General features: G+C 54.8%; 1 protein-coding gene across 1 annotated transcript in view; it reads right to left on the reverse strand.

Annotated features, from left to right (window-relative positions):
* The window catches only part of GRIK3 (glutamate ionotropic receptor kainate type subunit 3), a 217,464-nt gene extending 194,438 nt beyond the window's left edge, over positions 1 to 23,026 (reverse strand). Inside the window, exon 1 of the mRNA XM_034649429.1 lies at positions 22,797 to 23,026. Coding sequence (XP_034505320.1) covers positions 22,797 to 22,911 — 115 coding nt within the window. The 5' untranslated portion in view covers positions 22,912 to 23,026. The remainder of the gene's footprint in view (positions 1 to 22,796) is intronic.
* Between the last annotated feature and the right edge of the window lie 335 nt (positions 23,027 to 23,361).

The raw sequence follows: 23,361 nt of genomic DNA on the forward strand, positions 1-23,361 counted from the left end.
CATGCACGCACTTGGCAAACCGGAGAGAATTCTGCTACCTTAAATGATGGACCCTGTTCCTGGGGTTTGCACCCAGCCTGGACCCAGACACTAACACTTGTTGAATCATTTATCACTGGATTGAACCAGATGGCCTGGTGTCCCATCCTCAAAATGCCAGATGCCTCAAAGAGTGTGTGTACTCTCACCGCCCCCCCCCGAGGCTTGGGTCGTGCATAGGTATACATTCTGGCATACGCTTCATGGAAGGAGCCAATCAGAGCCTTCACAGTTTAACTCCTATCCGCCCCCAGAACGACGAGGCCCCTGGAGACCCCCAGCTGAAGTTCACTCACCTGGAGGCTGGGGGTTTGGCAGAAGACCTCAGTCTCCCTGGAAGAGATGCCCCTCCCCCGCAGAGAGCCTGGTCCTCGGCGGGCCAGTGCTGGCTCCCCCATGGTTGTCCCAAGCATATGCTTGAGACTAGCCTACGTGAGCCCCGTGCTGGGACGAGGGGTCACTCTCCAAGAGCAGCTCCACAGAAGAATGTACAGAAGAAGAGAATGAGGTTGAACCCCAAAGTGTAAGCCGGCCAGAGGAACCCATGGTCTGTAGCATGAGGCTGGCCTGTGCCTCGGCCCAGACCTTGTGCCAGCTTGGCTCTTGGGCATAGGACCTTGGAACGCACCTGCCAGCTCCATCTTATGCCCACTCCCTCGTACGCCAGGCCTCGCAGACCACATGGGCCTTCTCTCTGTTCTTCAGCCACCCCCCACACTTTCCCGTTCTCAAGGCCCTCACCCATGCTGTTCCCTCTGCCTGGAACGCTCCCCTGCCTCCTTCACATGGCCCTTCCTCCCATTCTGCAGGCCTCCGCCTGAATGTTACCTCCTTGGGGAGGCCCTCCCTGCTCCCAAAAGCATAGAGTAGCCTTTCAAGTATGTCCCTGCCTAGCACTGGCTCTAATCCCTAACTGTGCATTCACTTGCTTGTTTACTTGCTCACTGTTTGTCATCCCAGATAGACTAGACGATCCCATGAAGAAGGGAATCTGGTCCCTCTGGACCCAGCACCCCGTGCACCTGGCACATAGTAGCTGCCCCACCAGCACTTACTGAAGGAAAGAAAGACGTAGAGAGGGAGAAAGGGAGGAAGAAGCCAGGCAAGCAAGATGAACTACAGACTGGCTTCTGAGACCCAACGAGGATGGGTGTATTCCAGCCATAAGAACTCATTTTCCAGCCGATTCTCAGACAACCCTTCACATGGATCCCATTTAGATGATCTGGTTCCTCCAGGACAACCCCATCTGGTAGCTCAGTGAACCCCACTCTGCCAGGCACGACCTGAAGTATTTTACGCATGGCGCCCATCCACCACTAGAAGGTAAACCACACTCTGCCGAGCAGCTGGACAGGAGCAGGGAGGCCCGAGTCACCGGTGGGGCACCAGAGAGGGGTAAGCCCAAGTGGGCATCTAGACATCTGAAGCTGCCATTTTGACTGTGAGATTGTTCTGACGCCACCGGGCGTCTGCGAGCTTGCTCATCTCGGTTCCAAACATCCTCAGTCTCCCTTTCTCCTCTCTGTCTCGTCTCTCTCCCATCTCTTTGTCTCTCCCTGTCCTCCATTCTGAGTGTCTCTGTCTCTATCACCGGCTTCCTCTTCCTGACTCACTCTTTGTCTCTTGCTCAGAATTCATCCACATTGGTTCATTCAGGGATGAAAACAGTGGGCTCAAAATAGAGTCTAAACATCCTGTTCTGTCTTAGCATCAAGGGGTCCTGAAGCCCAGGAAGCTCCTGCCCAGATTTTTTTTTTTTTTTTTTTAAAGATTTTATTTATTTATTTGACAGAGATAGAGACAGCCAGCGAGAGAGGGAACACAAGCAGGGGAAGTGGGAGAGGAAGAAGCAGGCTCATAGCGGAGGAGCCTGATGTGGGGCTCGATCCCACAACCCCAGGATCACGCCCTGAGCCGAAGGCAGACGCCCAACCGCTGCACCACCCAGGCGCCCNAAGCTCCTGCCCAGATTTTATCAGGACTCTAGGTTCAGAAATCTGGGAAAATCCATACTCCACAGTGCCCTGGGTTTTCTCCAAGGAGGCAGCCATGTCCTGGCGTGGATGGCTAGGGGCCAGGGCTCTGAGGTTGACCTCCACAGCGCACCCAGGCTCTGACACCTACTGGCTGAGGGACCAGGCCAGTCCTCCCATCTCCCTGAGCCACAGGCTCCTCACCTGCAAGATGGGGATACCTGGATCATCTCACACGGTCATGACACAGACTAAAGAGTGAGCACCCAGAATTGCTCTCTACTACCCGGCACTGTAAGTGCCTAGTAAGTCCTGGCGGTCGTTTTTTCCTGGTCTCGGTCTCTTAGTTCTTTTTTTGCTTCTTTCGGTGTGAGCCTGTCTGCAGGGATGGGGCAATGAGAGAGGCAGTGCTGCCCACCCCGAGCGAGAGGAAGCCTGTCTCCCTGGAGACCGTGTGCACAGGGAGGCTGGGGAGCTCTGGGAGGCCCCTGCCTGGACTCTTCTCGAGCCGCCCAAGGGACTGGCATCCACCGTGGCAAGGGGGCCGTGCCTCATCTTTAATGGAGTTGCAAAGTCACTTCCGGCGGGCACGGGAAGTGCCGAGCCTGAGGGAGGTGGCATGTTCCACGGTCTTCTCGCTCCTCTTGTGGGTCGAAGCCTCCAGGAGGTGGAGACACGGGATCTGCTGACCTGTGGGTGGGGCTGACGACCCCCACGTGACCTCCTCGGCGCTGGGAAGAATGAAGCCTACTCAAACAGACTTCCACCTGAGCTGGGCCTCCAAAGCTGACCTGAGGGTCACCGCTATTCCCAGAAGTGGAGACCTTCGGGTCCCACAGTGGGGTGGGGTTGAGCTCAGCCACAGGCAGCGGCCCTGAACGGTGCCCCCAGGAGACCTCGGGCAGGCTCCCAGGGGGTATCAGGAGTCAGTCTGCCACATCTCGTCCCTGCCACAATGTCTAACACCATCAGCCACGGCTATTCTCCCTGGGAAGAGAACTGTTGCCAGACCCAGAAAGGCCAGATGTCTAGAATCTCAAACTGGATGTGTCTGGGCCAGGGCGGGATTCAGACACTATCCTGGGCAGAGCCGGCACTTCCTCCTTTGCTAAAACTTCCCTCTGCAGCCACCAACTGACTCTTGACACCAGACAACCCACCCTCTCACTGTAGGTGCTCCTCAGCCACACCCCACACCTGCGGGGCTGCGAGCACAGCCTCTCCCCTCCCTCCCCGCCCCTGGCCAAGTGGAAGTGGAGGCTGTGATGTTGTGCCTTGCATCCCCGCTCACGGCCCAAAGGCAGGTGGGAAAGGGCTCGTGTCTGTGTGGCCTATTATCCAGGCCTGATTAGTGGCTGGGACTGTGTCCACATGATGGGCTGGCGGCCACAGTGAGGCCTACAGGGAGTGGGCAAGGACAGAGCTGTGAAAATACTCCCATAGCGCTCGGATGCCCCCACCGTGTCCTAGTGCCTGAAAGGCACTGTAATGCAAAGGGACTCACAGCAGATTTTCTGCCTCCATCATGTTAACTTAACTCTGGGTAATGCTGCCCTCGAGATACCCACCACCACTCGGAGCCATCCAGACACCCAAAGAGGAAGAGCCAGGAGCATCCCAAATGTGCCACCCCCCGTCCATGGCTGGGAGGACCTACCCCAGACTCCAGCCCATCCATGACTCTGGGATTCGGGGTGAGCTGTCAGGCACATAATTGTCTTCTGTGGGCCTCGCCTGGTGTAGCTGCTGGGAGAATCAAGTTGAAACCAGGCATACTGGCATTCAGATCTGTCAACCACCCCTTCCAGAGCAGGTCCTTCCCTGGGCTAGGGCTCAGATCCCTCCTCGGGAAAGACAGGATAACAGCACTGATCTTAGGGACGCTGTGAGGGTTAAACGAGATGGGGGAAGGGGAAGGCTCAGGGAACACTAGCTCTTATCATCATGATAAAGAGGAATGAGATAAGGTTCTTGCCTTTGAGAAGCTCCTGGTCCCCATGGGGGTCAGGGACCCAGTGCCTGCGGGAGCTGGGAGCCGAAAGGAACCCTACAGGGAGGCAGGACCGGTGAGACACAGACATTTGAAATAAACGGCCCTCTTGCTCTGCCTCTTCTTTGCTCCTGATAATAAAAACACAGGCACACACAGTGTTTCACCTTTCCCTCTCAACACCATGGCAAGCAGAGCGCACGCATGACCGCGAACGCCCCATCTCAGGGGATGCGCTGTAAGGACAGGTGGGGGCGGTGGCATGTGGGAACGGGGGAAAGGAAGCCAGAAACCCAAAATTTATAAACGTCCCAATTTTGGAATGTTGGCTAACTCAACTTAAAAAAACTAACTCAACTTAAAATTAAACCGATGGGTGGGGGTGGGAGAGGGCAGAACCTAGAAAAGGAGTTCAGGAGGGGAATGCCTTCAATTCGAGGCTAAGAAGTTTGTCTTCGAGAGAGCAAACCATCGAAAGATGTTGTCGTTGCTGTTTTAATCACAAGATTAAAAAAAAAAAAACAGTAGGAAGCAAACACAAGAGGTCCACAAGTTTCCACATGAGCTCTGGGGTCACCAGGGGTCAAGGGGAAGGAGATCATTTCTGCACCCATGAGAAGTGCTATAAAAAAGGGGCTGGAGCAAGGCTCCGGGAGGCTCGAGCAAGGCTCCGGGAGGCTCGAGGCTCGGGGAAGGTTGTACCCCTGCCTGCGTGCATCAGAGGAGGCTTCCCGGAGGAGGCAAGCCTCTGACAGAACAGGAAGCCGGAGAAAGAAGAAATTCAGCAGGAGGCCAGAGGGGAGGGCATTCCTGTGGGAAGCACAGAACGCAGACACAGGGAGTCAAAACAGCCCTACCTGCCTTGAGCAGACAACAGTTCTGGGTGTGAAGAGGTTTATGTGGAGTCCTGGCGAGACTGGCTGAGGTATTCATTTGCCAGGGGCCAAAGACTGGGCAGAGCCCACCGCAAGGTGAAGTCCTGAAGGATGGGGGTCTTCCAACCCACCCGCTCTCCCAAGAGAGGGGCACTGGGGGCTGTCCCTGCATCCTTGCAGCAGCCAATAAATGGTACCAGGGAATCCTGGTGCCCTCACTCGAAGAACGGGGACAGGCGAGGAGCGGGGAAAAAGGGAGGGACCAGGCTAAGAAAGGCCTGGCGGGGCCGGGGGCGTGGGGGGGAAGGATGGGAGATCCTCGGGAAGGCCTCCGTCTGGGAAGCTGGGAAGACCCCTTTCCCAAGCTTTTGCCCTTTCCTGACCCAGGCCACTCACCCCATTTTCTGCCCAAATCTGTGTAAGCCGATTCAACAAACATTCCCTGAGCCCCCACTTTATGCCAGGCACTGTGAGAGGTCTGGGCAGCCGTTATTTAAAATACAGCAGCCACGATGGTGGGTGGCAATGATGGTATCAGTGAACGTTTCTGAATGCTTTCTCTGTGTGCACTGCACCAGGCTCTGTTTCCTCGTCTCTAAGGGGGGAATAAAGTCCCTACCTCTTAGATTTGCTGCATTAAGTGAATGAATGTCAGGAAGATGCTTAGCACAGCGTCTGGCCCATCGTTAGTCTCTAACAGATCATTCTTGTTATGCCTAGGAGAACAGTCACATCGTGTTATCACGGGGGGCTGGAGATGGAAACCATAGGGAAGCACAGCCCGGCCAGATCATGTAGGGCTGTCCCTCCCGCCCCTGGTGCTGCGGTCCTACGTGGCAGTGATCCCGGCATCTGTCCTGTAGGTCGAGGTCTCCCTCCACCCACCTTCCACCAAGGAGAAGGAGGTTCAATCCTCGTGGGAGAAGGGGTTTCAGCTCAGCCACAGAGAAGCTCCTGGTTCCTTATGGACTTCAAAGGGAAGAGCAGAGACAGACAGAGTCCCTTTCTCAAGCCTCCTGGCCAGGCTGTCGCAAACACCTAGGACTTGCAGAAGGTCTGGCCAGGTGACCAAACTTTCAAGCCCTGTCCAGCTGCTGGAGGAGACTGTGAGCAGCCCACCACGCAGAGAGTACCCATCACCTTGTGCCCCAGGACATGAAACACACCTGGGGTTTTCTGGTCAAACCAGGAAACCATGCAGTGGGGCTGGAGGCCCAGCTGTGCTCTCAGACAACCGGATGTGGCATCCGTCGACAGAGGGCTCAGAAAACAGGCACATGGCTCTGGGGAGGGTCCACTCATACATACCATGGCCTGGCTTCCAGTGCTCAGGCCTGGGGCCAAGGGAACAGCTGGCTTCTGGGGAAAGCACTGGACCAGGAGTGCGGACACCTGGTCTCTTAACCAACCCTCCATCTGCCCCCGCACATCTCTCTGTTCTTTCTCACCTGGACTACTTAAACAGCGTCCTGATAGCCCCCCAGCTTCCACTTTCACCCCCATGTAGCCACACCACACAGCCACCAGGATGGTTTTTCAAAGGTACAAATCTGGTTCTGTTGCTCCCTTTCTACAGTCCTCAATGGCTCCCCAGTACCCTTGGGATAAATTCCAGCCTCCTTACATGGCTTTCAGAGCCTTACGTGAGGCCCACTACTCAGGCCTTATTTTTCCACATCCCCCTCCCTTTGCTCTATTCACTGAACTGGACTTCCTTGAGTTTTTAAAATACAAGTCTAAAACACATGAAATTGCTGATATTTGGCCATATTTGACCTACGAAGCTGATAGTTTTGTATGGTTCAACTTAACAAAACTGTCTGCCCCTTGGCCATCTATACCTGCTACCGCCTGTACCTAGAACACATCCCTCACTCCTCCCATCACCCTGACCTCACTGTGCCTTCCTCCTCCCTCAGGTCTCAGCCCAAATGTCACTTCTGGAAAGCCTTTCCCGACATTTCCCCATAACCTGCCTTGAACATGCCTTGAACACACAGTGACTCTTTGATGTGTGTCTTTCCTGCCAGATTGTAAGCTCCATGAGGGCAAGGACCCTGTCTGTCTTGCTCACCACGATGGTCCCAGCACCTGGCCCAGGGCTGGCACATAGCATGCGCTCAGTAAAACCTCGCTGAGGAAACAGGTGCTTGTGTGCTTGTGTGAATGAGACAGAGCCCTGCCCCGACCAGCTGTATGACCTTGGACCACCCACCTTCTGTAGACATCGGTTCCTACCACTGCAAAGGAGAGTAATCATAGCCACGGCAGAGAGGTGGGCAAACGACATGGGCGTGCCAGTGTATTTGGCGTTAGACTGCTCCAAAACATTGACCGGTCTTTCCTGGAGCTGGCTGCTGCCACCAGTCTCCTTCCTGATCCCTGGGCACTGCCAAGGGACGAACTGCTGCAGGAGACAGGCAGGACAGAAAGAGTCTGACCTTAAAACGACTCCTCACGACCACCACTCTGAGCTCAGAGTTTGTGAGTTCCTGGAGTTTGTGTCAACAGAGGAGGCACATTCCTTTCAGGCAACTCAGAAACCCTGGGTTTTTATAGCCTCTCTCGCTGCACAGCTGGAGAGATGTGGAATTTCACAGTGAAAGGAACCCAGAGCCCCTCGGCAGCATCCCTGGCTAATCTGTTCTTGATTACCTCTTCTAACAGGAAGCTCGCTACCCCCAAGGTATCTTACTTAATCTTCAAATAGTCCTGACTAGGAGATGGCTGGTGTTGAACCAAATTCTGCCTTCTTGGGCCATCCTCCCACCGGCTCCAACTCTCTCTGTTGGGACTTCTAAGACCAACTTTGCTCGCCCTCCTACACAACAGCCTTCAGAGATTAAGAGATTAACAACCCTTCCCTTCACATCTCCAAGCTTTGGGTTTTGACCTTGCTCTCGGTCTCCATGCCTGTACTATGGGACCGGCGAGTGCTGGACGTTACTCCTTTCCAGGTGGGGCTGACACAGAGGAGGAAAAAGCCCTAGCATCTATACTCAAAGAGTGCAGCTGCAGGAGCCCCAGATCTTCCTTACTGCAGGCCTCAGATCCAGACTCTGGGATCAAAGAAGCACACAGAAAGAGCCACCTTCTGCCAGGTGAGTCAGGCTCAAAGGCTGTCAGCCCTCTCCAGCCTCTGGGGGAGATGGATGCCTGTGCTGACGGATCACTCCAATGTATTAGGTAAAGAAATTGATTATTCCATAAATCATTGTCTCCATGAAAAAAAATCCCAATTTTTTTAAAAAAGAAAATATTATAAATCTGCCCAAGCCCATATGAGGGCAAGTGTAGCCATTTCTGCTTAGTTGTTTGAGAGCTTCTTTGCTGCAGTGCTAGGATTAAAAAAAGTCCCTGAAGCTACTGGCTCCCAATCGAGATTTTCCTTCCCAAAGTCCACAAATGGCCATGTCATGTCATGTACGAGACAGATTTACATTGCAGCAGGAAGAATCTGAATCAGCTGGAAAGAAAAGCTTTCTCACCGAAGGAGACAGAACCATTTCTTTTTTTTTTAAGATTTTATTTATTTATTTGACAGAGATAGAGACAGCCAGCGAGAGAGGGAACACAAGCAGGGGGAGTGGGAGAGGAAGAAGCAGGCTCATAGTGGAGGAGCCTGATGTGGGGCTCGATCCCAAAACGCCGGGATCACGCCCTGAGCCGAAGGCAGACGCTTAACCGCTGTGCCACCCAGGCGCCCCCGAACCATTTCTTTTGGAGACAAAAATGGGATGCTAACCCTACCCTTACGTTTCCTCCCTACTTACACACGCACCTGCCCCATCTAGGAAAGTTAAGGTTTCATTCTGACAGGAGACAGAGAACTGGCCAAAACAAGCCTTGAGAGGGGGGCCCTGAGGATGGGGTTTGACAGCTCGGAGTGAAGGAACTCTCAGAACAATGGAAGGGGTGATAGGTTTTAGAAGAAGCAAGGCAAGCAAGAGCATGGGCGTGAAAGGTGCAAGGGAACAGACGTGGCTTCCCAGCTGTGTGATTTTTAGCTTGTTCCTTCTCCTCTCAGAGTCTGAGAGCTCCTCCCCAGCACGCAGGAGAGGGAGGAAGATCCCAGTGTGGGGCTCTGGTCTGCACTGCATGTATCTACATGTTCAAGGACCAGGGCCATCACTGAAGGTGATGGACCTACCAGGAAGCCAGTGAGTTACCACCAGGTCCAGGGAGGCTGCTCCATGCCCCCCCCCACCGCCAGACCCTCTACAACCCCCTTCCCTGGTGCGCTCTGCAGCCCACGGATTGGGCGCTCCATAAATATTTGGTGACTCAATGAGTCAGCCCAGAGTCCATGTGAAAACAGCAGGAAATAAACACTAAATTACAAACAGCATAAAAATAGCCACATTTCCAAAGCAGATTTTTCTGATTCTGTGAATCCAAGCAGGAGGAGAAAAAAAAAAAAAGATTAATAATAATAACCCCATCCCCTCTCACTGAGATCTCTCAAGCCAGGGCCCCAAAGGAGCCCTGCTCTGTGGGGTAAGTACCATAGCCCACGTCCCCTCTGCCCGATCCTGACTGATCTGCTGTATGACGGAAAGGTGCCATCTTGCCTCCTACGTCCTCAGAGCCCGTTCACACTTAAACATAGCTCCTTGTTCAGAGGCACATGCCAATTCCTCTGACTCTGTCATTCAGGGGCTCTCAGACTCCTATGCCCTTGGTTCTAGGCCAGGTGTTCCAGCCAGCTCCCGGCACCTTAGTGACAAACAAAAGGTCCCCCTTTCTCTGAGGCGTGCTGGGGCCACTTGCAGAGTGACTTTCCTGTCTGAGAGAGACCTTTGTCGGTACCCAGCCCAATCGCAAGGCTTCTCAGAGACATCCAGGTGGTGGAGCACCTGGTACTGCTGGGGTTCTTTGGGGAAAACCACAAAGCTGTGACACATTTAATTCCCATCACCTGAACGAGGAGTAATTTTATTTACTAGCAGAAAATATGGCTCTATTATAGGTATGCAGGGTTCCACAACTCAGGAAATAATAACACACAAAATACTTTAAAGAAATCACATTTAGCAGGATAAAAATCCATAACACAAGCCTACTTACCAAATGCAATGTGAAAGATGATGCTGACAAGCTGAGCAAAGACGCTTGGTATCAGGTGTGATCTTTGACAATAGAATGTTCACTCGTTTTGTCATCTGCTACTGCTCCCTAGCAGACAAGCTGTACAAGGCACCAAAGGCTTAGGAACAATTTGTGTGTGTGTGTGTGTGTGTGTGTGTGTGTGTGGTGGGGGGGGAGAGGAAATTCTATCTGTTCTCTTCATTTTTTTTTACTTTTCGGTTTGAATGACCACAAATAATCGTTCTTACTAACGTACTGTGTGTCTGCTAAACACCTCAGTTCAGTTTACGAACACCAGAGTCCTAGAGGAATAGCGTTCGGAAAAAGAATGCCTGTTTAGCAAGACCTTACAATAACCACCTCACCCCTGCTAGAAGAGTCCGCGGGCAGATGGCGCCCACTCACTACCCCAGGGCCTGACTGCTCTCCGTGGTGCTGAACACAGAGGTTAGGGGTGAAGCTTAATCGCCCGGCCTCTTGGGAAACTGCACAGGGTGTATCAATTATCTACAAGCCTTTCTAAACTCACATGAATCTGGTTTAGTATTTCTTCCTCAATGTGGAAAAATGTTTTATAGGTCTATTTTTCAGCCCTGAAAAAATTGAGTCTCTATCTCAAGACGGCAAAATTAAAGCTTCAAATGTATGTGAGTGTGTGTGTGTGCGCGCGCGCGCACACACGCGTCTGTGAGATATGAACAGGGATGGAGTTTTCTTAATAGACTAAGGGGGTCAGAGGCCCATGTTTTCATCGAATATTCCTATGGCTCACCAAGGGATGTGGCACAAAGAATGTTGCCCCTCCCTTTTGGTCCTCAGTATCCCAATCTTTGATAGGAGAGAGTAAAGACAGGTTCTGTTCTCCTGTAGCTCCAACATTTGGGGGGCCCTCCTTGTGTTCCAGCTCTTCCATGAACTCAGACAGTCAACAGGATAACCCTGCCTGGCCTTCCTCAGCACTGAAAGATTTCCTAGATCCAGAGGAGGACATCAGGCTCAGCCTCTCTTGCAACAACCCAGGGATTCAATCTCTCTGCTCAGCTCTCCCCCAGCCCTCCATCCCCATGGACCAGCCATAATTCAGCTAAACCTGAGAGTTCACCCATATTTTATTTACTGATTCAATGTTACGAGACAAGTAGAATAGATGGCTGTCATCTCTATTAAACTGGGCAGGAAAAATGGCCATGTAGGCAACAGGCTCTTTCCGCTCATAATGTGTCATCTGTTTCCTTGGGGAAGGAAGCAAGAGAGGGGACTGCATGGCCTGAGGGGAGAGCCCGGTGCTGTCGAGCACAAGAGGGGAAGTCCAGGGCTCTACTGCACACCTGCCCGGCCTCACTCTCGGCTACACAAATGTGGCAGACCCATCGGCCCAGCCCACCAGCAACTGGGAGCAGCACTGAAGTCTGAAGTCTTCAGTTCCCCACTGACCCAAAGGAAAGTCACTCGTCGGGCTTTGGGATAAAGAATGGCTGTTGGGCCCCACCTTGGGAAGTGTGTGCTAGAGAAGCAAACCTCCGGGTGGCCATTTCTTAGAAGTACACAAACACATACCCGTGTACACACGCACACCCCCAAGAACCCAGACGACGCACACGTCCCCAGAGCTAAATGACAAGGCTGACTGTCGATACAGCCTGAACCTCCAGGTCAACCGTCAACACCTCTGCTTTACACAAAGCTGGCAAGGAGGCCTGTTGTCTACACATCCTAGCAGGAGGACGGGATGTGGCGAAGATGGAAAACGGAGAGGCCTGCCCAATGACTGGTCGCAGAGCACACCGCACGGCAACGGCCCTGCCGGCCAGCCAGCCAGAGAGGCCTGCCTGGTAAGGATGAACGGCAGAAGTTCTCTTTCTTGGTTCAGCTCCCAGAGGGAGCCGCAGAGATGCTGAGGGGCAAGTGGGGAGAAGGAGCGGGTGAGGCCATGAGCTCTTCTTCAGTTTTTCCTTGAAGGAGACAGCTTGTGTCTCTCTCTCGAGGAGAATCATCATGATACGAGCCAGACAATGGATGTGAAGACCAATCTAGGCCTGGGGAAAAGAAGGACCCACTCCTCTAACTATTCCAGTTCTGCCCACGCTAACTGCATGGGAAAATGTCTTAGCACAGAAGGTGCTGAATTAACGTGTCAGAACACCACAGACCTCACTAGAATTTTGACTTGGCAGAAGAATCAAATGATGTCTTTCACAAAATCCTGCTGACCGGATGGAAAAGGTGTGGGGCCGAGTGACAGGGCAGGTAGGTGAACTTTTCCTCAAATGACTGTATCCATCAACGCCTTCATCTCTTCAAGAAGTAGTTGTTAGTCGCTTACTGTGTGCCATGCGCTGTGCGAGAGGCACTGGACAAAATGGTGAATAAGCCATCTGGGGTCCTGCTTGTACAGTAAATGCTATGACAAGGGAAGTATAGGGGACAGTGGGGACCCATCAAAGTGGGTAGGAGTCAAGAAAGGCTTCCTGGAGGAAAAGGCTCATTTGCTGAAACCTGAAGGATGACTTGAAGTGGTCCAGAAAGAACAGCAGGAGCAGAAGCCCAGGGCGTGAAGGAAAGCACAGTGGCCCCTGGGGACTTGGGTGTTCAGTACAGTGAAGCTGAGAGTGTGTGTGAGGCAAGGAGGGACAGAGTCTAAGTCTGCCAACCAGGGCAGGTCAAAGGGCCTGAAAGCAAAAAGGAAGCTCGTGGAGTTGTGAAGCTGGTTAAAGAATAGGACAGTGGATCCAAGATCACTGAATTAAGCCAATAGACTCTGACATTGGTCGTATCCTGCCTAATGTGTTGATGGCAGACACAGTGGAAGGGAGGGAAGGCAGGCTCATCCCAGGCTCAGACGGCACGAAGCATACCAAACCACAGAAAGGGAACCACAAATTCTGCACCGTCCGGAGCAGAGGTTTCCAGCTCCAGTGGTAGTGTAGGCCCACAACCACTTAGCCTCTCCACCACAGACCCCTGGAGGAGGAAGAAGAGGGTGAAATTCACGTCTACCTCCTGAGGATGGAGGGACTGGCACAGGCTTTGGTGGTCCAGAAGCAGTGAGGGAGCATAACCGCCTGAAGGTTCGATGATAGGATTTACTAAGGATAAATGACAGGTCCTGCCTTTAGGCTCGAAAGATCAACCGCCAAAGGGAAGATGAGAGAAGTTATAGATCAGCAGCGATGTCTGCGCAAAAGACCAGGGGATCTCAAGAGACCACCAGCTCAGCATACCTCGGCCAAGCGGGATGGCTGCCGAGAAGTGGAGATGGTGGTCTGGGTTGTACAAGGAGACGTGGAAGCTGAGATCCGAGGAGGCAGAGTGTGCGTGCTGGGTGCAACTCCCAAGCAGTGCCGTGGTTAGCTCTCAACACCCCGCGGGAAGAACGGGGCATCTTTTTTGGGGGAAGAACGGAGCATCTTTAAGTTGGAAAAATTTAATTTGGAGAAATGCCTTGACATTTCCATAGGGTTGCATGGTGGGACAGGGAGCAAACCCGGACCAGAATCAGTGGGCATGGTGATCATAACATAAGAGGAATGTTTTTGTTTTTTGGGGGTTTTTTGCTGAGCGCTTACCATGGCTGTGGTCTAAACACTTTATATGCGTTAACTCATTTAATCTTTCTAGCAACCCTATGAGGCAGATACTATTATTATTATTATTATTACTACTACTACTGCTATGAGAGATTCATTTGCCCAAGATCACACGGATGGTAAGTGACGGAGGCAGGCTTCGACATCAGGCTGGCAGATTCCAGAACATGTGAACTTATCCACAATGCTGGATTGTGAAAGTGCATGGACAACTGCCCTCGTGCCATGCAGATTCATTCTCACAATGATCCCTTGAGGTCAAATATATTATTATCCCCATTTTACAGGTGAGGAAAGCTAAGGCCAAGAAGTTAAGTGACTTACTCAAAGTGTCAGAGCCTGGAGGGGGAAGGAGGTTTAAACTCAGACAGGTGGATCTCAGAACCTACACTCTCAACACCCAAGTTCTACGGCTTTCCCCAGAACTGCGGGGAGACAAATTTTAGAGGACACCTTGCCAGAAAGATTGGAATAAGCCAAAACATTTGCAGTAAGGAACAAAACAGGATCCAAAATAATGAGTTTCCTGCCTCAGGTGGTATTCAATAGACCAGAGATCCACCTGTAAGGTGGGGGGGGGGCTCCAGTGACTTAGAACAGTGGCCCTCACAGGGTAGGCCCCAGATGAGCAGCTTCGGCATTATCTGGGGTGGGGCCCTGTTAAAAATGTAAAATGCCAGGCCTCCCCCCAGACCTACCGCATCAGAAGCTGTGCCTGCAGGTGAGGCCCAGCAATCTGGATTTTAACGAGCACGCCAGGTGATTTTGATGCATGCTGATGTTTGAGAACCAGAAGCCTCGAATGACCCCCGGGGTCCTTTCCAGCTTAGATTCTGTGATTCTCCACCACAGACAGGAAATGTGACGCGGAGAGCCCTGGGAAGCCCTTGGCTCCCTGCTCCCGCTTTTCCGCCCAATTGGGCAGGCTGTTTGGAATAGCATATTTCAGTTCTGCAAAGCAGATGCAGGAAGGCTTTGCACAAGTCTCCCTCGTTCCCATATTTAAAGAGCTCATCCCTGCAGTTGTTCTGAGAACTCTATAAACCCCCTTCCATCAGCAGCCTGCCTGCATCAGTCCCTGTAATAGCACAAGACTTAATTGTCGCCTATGGATTGGAACCCTCTTCACACAAACTAGAATCTTAGCTCCTTCTCGCTCCCTTTTTTCTCCTGCCTTCCTTAACCACCATTCAGCATGGTGCCAAAGGACTTGGAGTCGAAGCTGCCACTCCCCCCCGGATCTCACTCCATCTCATTATCTCCGATCTCTATGATCACCATGGGGACTCTCTCCTCCCCAGCTCTTGCCGTGGCCTCATTACCTGATGTCTCCCAGCAGAGCCAGGAGTGTCTACCCTGTGGGGCCCAGCCTCCAGCCACAGACCCTCTCTGGGCTGCACGGGACTGCCCACGAAGGAGAATTGAACTCTGCATCCGAGAAGAACAGGTCAGGACTCCCCAGATCGATTCCTAAAGAGCATCCCACAACCAGGGTCTTCTCGGCTCTGAACACATGCAAAAGGCATTTCAATGAAAATGCTGCAAATATAGGGAACCCCACGGGCTGCAGGTATGTGATAAACAGCACGCCAGGAGGAGTCTGGGAGCTAACCGACAGGAGGCATCCTGAAGGGCACCTCCCTCTCCCCCTAACGTGGTGGATAACTGTCACAGGGAGCCAGACCCTACCATTTCCGCTATGGGGCACATAGGTGTGTGGGCAATGGGTAAAAGCCATGTATTGAGATGCGTGGAGTACTGAAAACCAGGGTTGGCACAAGGCAGAGGGTACATAAGCGGCAGACAGCCTCAGAGCTCATAGTCTGATGGCAGAGACATGGCCTCCACCCTAGGGGATCCTTTCTCTCCTAACATTTATTAAACATCGGGCACCGCGCAAAGAGCTTTATACACTTTATCTTCTTTAATCCTCACGCTAACTCTGTGAAGACGATACTGTAAGGTTCGACCATATGAAATTTTTGCAGGTCTAAAACATTGGAACATGGTTCTGCCTAACAGTAATATTTCTACCTTATAGATGAGGAAACGGAGGCTCCGGGATAACGTGACTTGCCCAACATCACAAGGCACAGACGTGTCAGACTCACCGTCTAACTCAGATCCACCACATTTTCTCACCCCCCAGACATGCCATGATGTTGTGAGGCCCCAAGAAAGGAAACAATCCTGTAAGGAACCCCAGTCACGACATGTGAGACACCCTGATTTCAGAAAAGTGAGAAAGGGAAGGCGGGAAGTCCACCTTAGAACCAGCGACATATATTATCTGACTCCCAAACAACTCGGTCTGCCTCTTGGGAGTGATGGTGGGGGAGGCGCCCTTACACACTCTGGGGCAGCTCCCTTGTCTAACGGGGGAGGCAGGACACGCATGTACCGGAGAAAGCCCTAGTCACACCCACAAGCCTAAGTCCAGCCAAGGTCAGTCGGCATTGGTAAACAAGGCAGAGTGGTCCAAGCAAGCAAGGGAGGACGTGGCAGAGTGACCTCTGGGGAGAGAGGAGTCCCAGGCTTGGACCCTGGACATAACTCCAAAGGAAATAAGACAAGGTGGCCAGTGGGTGGGGCCGAGTCGCTCTGTGCCATAGCTGCTATAGAGAATGGGGCCAAAGGTTAACAAAAGCAAAATCAGAAGTCATGACCTGTGGTCCTCGAACCCGACCTCTTGGGCCTCAACCCCGTGCCCCCACTCCCACTCGGGTAGGATTTTGTCTCCGGGGTGCAAAGAGAAGCAGAAGAAAGCAGGAACTCCGTGAGCAAGCACAGGAGTTGGTCCATCCAGGCCCACGGGGCACGTAGGGGCACCACGTTGCAGGAAGCACCCGTCATCGCGGTCAATGACACCAGCGCAGGGTCACCCCGTGAGCGCCTGCTTCGATTCTACCCCCTAGCCGCCTCACTCCCCTCCCCCTCGTCCTGGCCCTGTGCTCGTGTCACGCTCTCCGAACACCACCAAGTAGAAATGCTGATCTTTGGACAGCATTTACGCTTTTCTGAAAAGACATCATACCTCTCTGACTCGGTGAGGCAGACAGTATCGTGCCCATTTTACAGATGGGGAAACCGAGGCCCTGGAAAACAACACGACCCCTCTGATTGTGCTTGTCCCAAATTTGTCCCCTCTCTAGGGGCTCTTGGCAGTGCAGTTTCCCCCACTCCCAGAATAGTTCCATCCCTGGCAGCCATCATCACCTCAGTCTCCCTGCATCCCCCTGAAGAAGGAACATGGTAGACAAGAAGGGTACGTCTGAATTTGCCTTTGCTCTCCTAGAGGTGGCCTGGTGGAAGGGCTGCCCCCAGGTCCCCACACCCGACCCATAGCATCTGTAAGAGAGCACAGGTTCAGTGGGACTTCCCCTCATTCCTAGCAAGCAGGCTCTATTTAGAAGGTCGGGATGTGACTCTTGCTTAAAAATCAAATGACCATAAAACCTATCAGCCTGGAAAGGATGTTGGAAGGGAGAGGGGATGGGAATGGGGAGGGAAAAGGGAGATGAGGGGAAAGAGAAGAACAAAGAGCAATTCACCGACCACCTGCTCTTGCCAGCTCACTGGCTGATGAGGATGGAGGTGAGGGGGAGACACAGACATGGGCCCTTTCCTCAAGGCTCTGACAATGTCTTTGAGGACAGCTTGGTGGCTGCCAGGGGGACGTGTAGACAGGAGTCCCCAGAGTAGAGGGACCAGCCAACCCCCAGAGAAAGTCCATCCTTTCTTTCAGGCTTGAATTGGAGCGTTGGGAAGAGTCCAGAAGCCCGAACAAGGTGGGATGGAGTCCGTGTAGGTATGTGTGCTGGTGGGAGGGATGGGAAAGACCACCCATCCTTTTCTCTAGAGGAAGCGGCCCAACAGCAAGGACAGTGCGACTCTGCAAACTCTCACTGGCAGGGTTCAATGTCGCAGCACCTACACGGCCATCTCCGACTCCGGGCCAGACAGCACCCAGCCCTCCGAGGCCACACGCAGCACCCAGAACCATGGGAGTCGGGGCGCTCCGCTCAGCACCTCTGCAATCCAGTGCTGTCACACTTGCAACCACACAGACAGTCAAACACACGGGACCTGGAGTCAGGCTGACGGCAGTTCCCATCCTGCATCTCCCACTCACTGGCCCTGTGATCTCAGGCAAGTAAGTGACTGTGCCAGGCTGAGTTTCCTCATCTGCAAAAAAGAAACAATGCCTGCAAGGTGGCGAAGGCTAAATAAGGTTGGGGGGGGTGCCGCAGCTGCATTTATTGAGCACCTACTATTTCCCCGCGTGACTCGCCAGCGCTGGGAACCCCACGGTACCTGGCACCTGGTAAGTGCTCCATAAACTGAGGGGCCGTTGTGTTGGCCAGTTGCTGTGGGTGATTTGATGTCGCTCCAGACCCAGGTGGGGTCCCAGGCAGGAGACACATACACATGGATATCTCAACACAGGCACACTGCCCCCTGGTGCTGCTGCTGGGGAATGGGCACCTGGAAGAAGGGCTCTTCCAGGGAAGGAGCCCCAAGACGCGGTGTGCACCAGGCCCCGGGCCCACGCATCCATCCAAAACTCCAGCCCCATAGCACCAGCATCAGGAGGACAAACCCTGCTCCTGGAACTTCGGTCCTCATCTTTGCTGGGCAGGGCCTGGAGCACTCCAGGCTCTTCTCTGCTGCTGCTGCCAGCCAAATGGAGCACTGGCTCCCGCCTCTCCGCAGTCCCTCTGGAGGGTCTAGGGCAAACAAGGCAGGGCTCGAGCTGAAGCCACAGGAGGAAGGGGCAGCCGTCTGTAACCTGATGGAGGATGCGTGGCCTCAGCAGATCATGAACAGACCCAGTTGTTGAGCATAACCAAGGCTCCTCCTAAAAGGGCACCCCAGGCAGGCTCAGCCACCTCCCCTGTACATGGCCGTGTACCCCACCCCCAAGAGGAGGGAGAGCTCTGATGTCCACAGGGGAATCTGTGCTTCCTCCCCACCCCCAACCCCCAAGGAGGCTCTGTTTCCTAGAGCAGGGACACAGAGTGCCTGTGGGAACATGGGGACTCGGGGAGGCTCACAGGCCCCAAAAAGGATCCTAAAAGCAGCTAAGCAGCCTTGCCTTCCTGAAGGGGTGGGGGATGAAGAGCTGCCCCTCAAAGCCCTTTCAAATAGCACAGCGGGCGGGACTTCTGAGGTCAGCTGTCATGCCAGCAACAGGGGGATGCAAGTGACCTTGGAAGAGCCCAGTCAGGACATAAGCCACCTCTGAAAACCCCAGATCATCCTCATGTCAAAAGACTGTTTAGCGCAGTGCGAGGCAGGCATCAAGAAGAAATTAAACTCCAGCTTTGAGGAGGAGGGAAGCCCGGGCTGACAGGAGCGGCTGGGCTGGAAAGTGGAGGCAGAAATTCCTCAAGTTAATGCTTTCCGAGGCCCCTCGGGCCACTCCCAGGTCTTGTCTGAAGTTATTTACTTCCAGGGGGGAAAACCCTATTGATCTGCATTCAGCTCCTGTCTGCTCCTACAAGGCGGCAATGTCTCAGCGCATCACCAGCCACGGTAAGAAATTCCTCATTGTTTTACACGCGGCTCCCAAACTCGGGAGATGAGTGTTCAGGACCATTTGGGTGAACTGATCAATCGCAGACGATGCGGACAGACGGGACTGGTTGGGGAACTCTGGGGGAGGGGATCTCATCCCCCAGGGACAGACAGCTGCGCTTGCCCACAGGGCCCCCCAGCCCAGGCTCGGGGCCTCGAGGCTCATCTGTTCTGCTCTATCTGTAGATGCTCGGAGAGCCCGGGGCTGAGCCAGCCCTTCCCTGCCACCCCCACCCCCAACACATCCACCTGCTTTATGTCTCTGCAGTCATTTGGCTCTGAACCTCCCCCTGGCTGGCTAGAGATCACCACCATACACTAGAGCTCCCCAGCTGCGACCACCACTGTCGGGTTCCCTTTTCAAGTTCCAAGCTGACCCTCGATCCTCCAGTATGCATAGAATACAACCAAGCCTCAGAGAACCATGAGACCTACAATGTCACGGACAGGGCAGTCCCCACCAGGCTGCACTCAGAGGTACTGCGAAGCCAGAGAATATCCCAAACCGTCACAGCCAACCCAACGGTTTACAGATGGGGAAACTGAGGCTCGAGGTTGGAGAGGGACAGCGTGATTTGACCAAAATGGCTCAGTAAACGGGCAGAAGACAGCGCAGAAAACCCAGGCCTCCTAGCTCCCAGCCTAGGGCCCCTCCACTTCAGGTTCTGGGTCACGTAACCAGGAAATCCAGGTTCCCACGTGAGGTCAGTGAAGTCCGTCTGGCTGAGAGGACCCATGCATTAAACTGCCTTCCGTGAGTTAAGACCAGAATCCATCTCAACAATAATAACGATGATAAGAGTAAAAATAAAACACCGAACAATATGCCTTGAAAACCTTCAATGAGCAACACTTGATAATCACACGCAGATACATCCTCCACATATTCATATAAAATAATCAATGATCATTTTTTCCCGCAGACTACAACCCAATTACTCTCTCTCCCTCGCTCTCCTTTGTTACTTGCAAACCATCCAAGCAATCAATGCCTTGACCTCTCCCTCTGATAGACACAATTACAAAAAGACAGAGCAATGCAATTCATCTATTCAAGATGGATTGTTTGAACACTCTGTCACACTGCTGAGCTATCCATCTCTTGTCTAAGAGGAAATTTCAGCCCCCAAAGAAGGCACAAAGAGAGGGGCGGGTACGCTGCTCCCCGGCCCAGAGAGCCCTTCAGACACCTGCAGGAAAACCCTCTCCCAGGCTGGTCTTCAGGATGCCTGCCTGCTGGAGGACTCGGCTCCAGGCACAGCGGGCTCAGGCATCCATCTGGGGAACCAGAAGCACCCAGCACACTCCGGAACCCAATTTCCAGGACCTTAATTCCTGCAGCCCCAGCCAGAGCGCTGGAATCCCATGGGTGCATCAGAAAAGGGAGATGCCAAAGCAGTGTGCTTGGGTTTCAGCATAGGATTGTGTGTGTGTGTGTGTGTGTGTGTGTGTGTGTGTGTGTGTGTGCATGCGCGCGCGCCGTGTCCACCGTGGTTCCCCAGCTCCAGCTAAGGTTCCAGCCTTGGCTCAGAACGATGGAAGTTCAGCTCCCCAGGAAGCTCCAGAGGCCTCAGAGCCTTCCCATCCTCCGTCCAAGCTGGCACAGCTCCGGCGGTCACGTTTGGCATCTGCACAGCACCCCAGTCCTCGGGCTGGGAATCAAATGGGGCAGGGCTCTCAGATATAAATGGCTTGGGCCGACACGCTAATTAATCCTGGGGCTTAATACGAAGAAGATTAGAAGAGAGGAGGGCTTTGCCATCCTTAATTGCATTATTACAAGCTGAACCCAAGAAAGGGCAGGCAGGCTGGGGCTTCCCCTCAGAGCAATGAGGAGCCCCCAGTGCAAGTCGATTTCGCAGTAAGAGGGGGCAGGTAAGGATACATCATCCTGCCCCTCCTTGACTCATCCTTCTGGGGCTGTCCTCATCTGCTCCTGACTTCCTGGGCCCCCAAAGACCTCCATCCCTGAGGCAGGGCCAGAGCATACCCAGCTCTCCCACCCCCACCTGCAGAGGGAAGAACCATCGAAGAGGAACCTGTAATGCTGGTGGGATGGGCACACAGCACCTTTCTGTTTCCCCTCCTTTCTCCCAAGGGCACCCTAAAAACAGGCAACGAAGGATGGAATAAAAGAAGTGCTGGCCCATTACTACGGGACTGCCTGCCCCTGGAATGGTGACCAAGCTGGGAGCTCTGGCAGCCAAAAGAGCTGAGATAGAAGACGAGGGTTTGTTGTTGTTGTTGTTGTTGTTTTGTTTTGTTTTTTTTTTTTTGGCTTGCCAAGAGCAGCCTGGGCTGCAAAGAGTTAAGCCTGACCCTGAGGGATGTCCCCAGAGCCCCTGGCAGGGCTCCTCTGCCTCCAGTTGGGGTTGAGTCTGCCAGGGTCCGGCATGGATTGAAAGACCCCAGCGTGGGCAGGGCTTAGGACTGCGCTCTACTCCCATCCCGATGTTGAGTTCAAGAGATTGTGGGATCCAAGAGCGAGCCACGAACCCAGACCCCCACTCCCAGATTCCTGACCACCTCCTAGGAAAACCTGAAGTACCAAAACCAAGCCCGACCTCGGTTCCCTACACGCCCTCACGCCTCTAGCAGTCCGCGCCCAGAGAAGAGCCACAAGGGAGGAAGGTGGCCCTGGCTGGGCAGAGCTCTGCCCGCCTGGTGCCAGATGCTGGTGGTGGCGCTTCGAGAACCCAGGCGGCCCAGGTCTCCGGCCCGGCGGCAGGCGCAGGCCCTACGTGGCCGAGGCTCCCGCGTGGCCAGGCCGGGCCCTGCCCAGGCGGGCGCGGGCCTAGCACCCGGAGGGCCCCCCCGCACTGCCCAAAGCGCTGCCTACAGGGCGCCTGGGGCGGCCACAACAAAGTTAAAGCCCCGAGTAAGAGAAGAGAGCGGAAGCCCCAGAAAACCTCGCGCAGGCAGCCCCGCCAGCCGCCGCCAACTGCGGAGGGATTTCGGCTAACTTTAAAAGCCTCTCGCATCCCTCCCGCCGCCTTCCCGGCCGCGGTGGGCAGGCTCGGTCGCTCCCTTCCCCCCAGCCGCGGGCGACCGCACGCAAGAGCGACCGGCGGGGGGGGGTGCCCCTCCTCTGCCCTAAGCCGCCAGGCCGGATGGGGCCCCCCGAGCCCGGATGGGGCCCCCCAAGGCCGTGGGCGGCCGCCGGGAGAGGAGACCCAATGCCCCTGTCCTGCGAAGCCGTCTCCCGCGTCCCCGCCGCGGCCTCTGGAGCCGTGCCCCGGGTGGGGGCGAGGGGCCTGCCGGGAGCCAGGAGGGAAGAGAAGTTGGCGCCTTCCCCAGGGTTCCCGCTCGCGGAGAAGCCGGGTCCCAGAACTCGGTCTGTGGCCGGTCATGCTGGCAGTCGCCGGGAAATGCGCCCGCCACTCGGGTTGAGGCTGGAACGCTTTGCTACTCTCAGCCAGGTCTGGCCTCCCAGGAGCGCGTCAAGGGCCCCTCGCCCGCCGCGGCCCGGCCGCCTCCCCCCGACTAAGTAAGGCCCCGTAACCCCGGCTTTGGAACTTTGTCCTCACCGGGACGAGCTCCCGGTGGTCACCCGGCCCCGGCAGCCCGGAGAGATCGGGAAAATCTCTTGGGATCGCCTTCATTGGCCCCCCATTCCCGCCCCCGCCCGGGCGCACAGAGACCCCCGGCTCCGGGGAGCACTTACCGATCCGGATGACGTGGGGCATCCCGCGCGAGTCCGGGATCCAGAAGGCGCACACGAGGAGCCCGGCCCAGTATTCCCAAACCAGACTCCGGAGGCGCCGCCAGGGAGCGGTCATCGTTGGGCGCCGCCGAGCGTGCCCGGGGCGCGGCCGTGGCGGGCTCCCTGGGGCGGCAGCTCTAGGCGCGGGCGCGCAGCAGCCCCCGAGGCGCCGCCTGGCCCAGCTGCCCGGCTCCCGANNNNCGGCGCCCGCCCCGCCCGGCTGCCGCCCACGGGCCGCCCGCGAGCGAGACTCCTGGGCTCCGCCCGGGTTCCGCTCGGACTCCGCTCCGGCTCGGCTCCCGCGCGGGCTCCCACCTGCCCTGGCTGCCGGGCGCTGGCGGGCGGGCTGCACGCGTCTCCGGCCGCTCCTCCTCCAGCCGCCGCCAATGCTATCGCCCGGGCTCGCACAAAGCCCCGGAGTGGAGTTGCACGCGCGCACACACTCCCTCCCAGCCCCCTCCCCGCGCCCTGCCTCCCGCCTCCCGCGCCGTCCGCCGCCCGCGCTCCCTCCACGCACTCCCCCGCG

The sequence above is a fragment of the Ailuropoda melanoleuca genome, chromosome 2 (genome assembly GCF_002007445.2).
Source record: "Ailuropoda melanoleuca isolate Jingjing chromosome 2, ASM200744v2, whole genome shotgun sequence".
Taxonomy (NCBI): domain Eukaryota; kingdom Metazoa; phylum Chordata; class Mammalia; order Carnivora; family Ursidae; genus Ailuropoda; species Ailuropoda melanoleuca.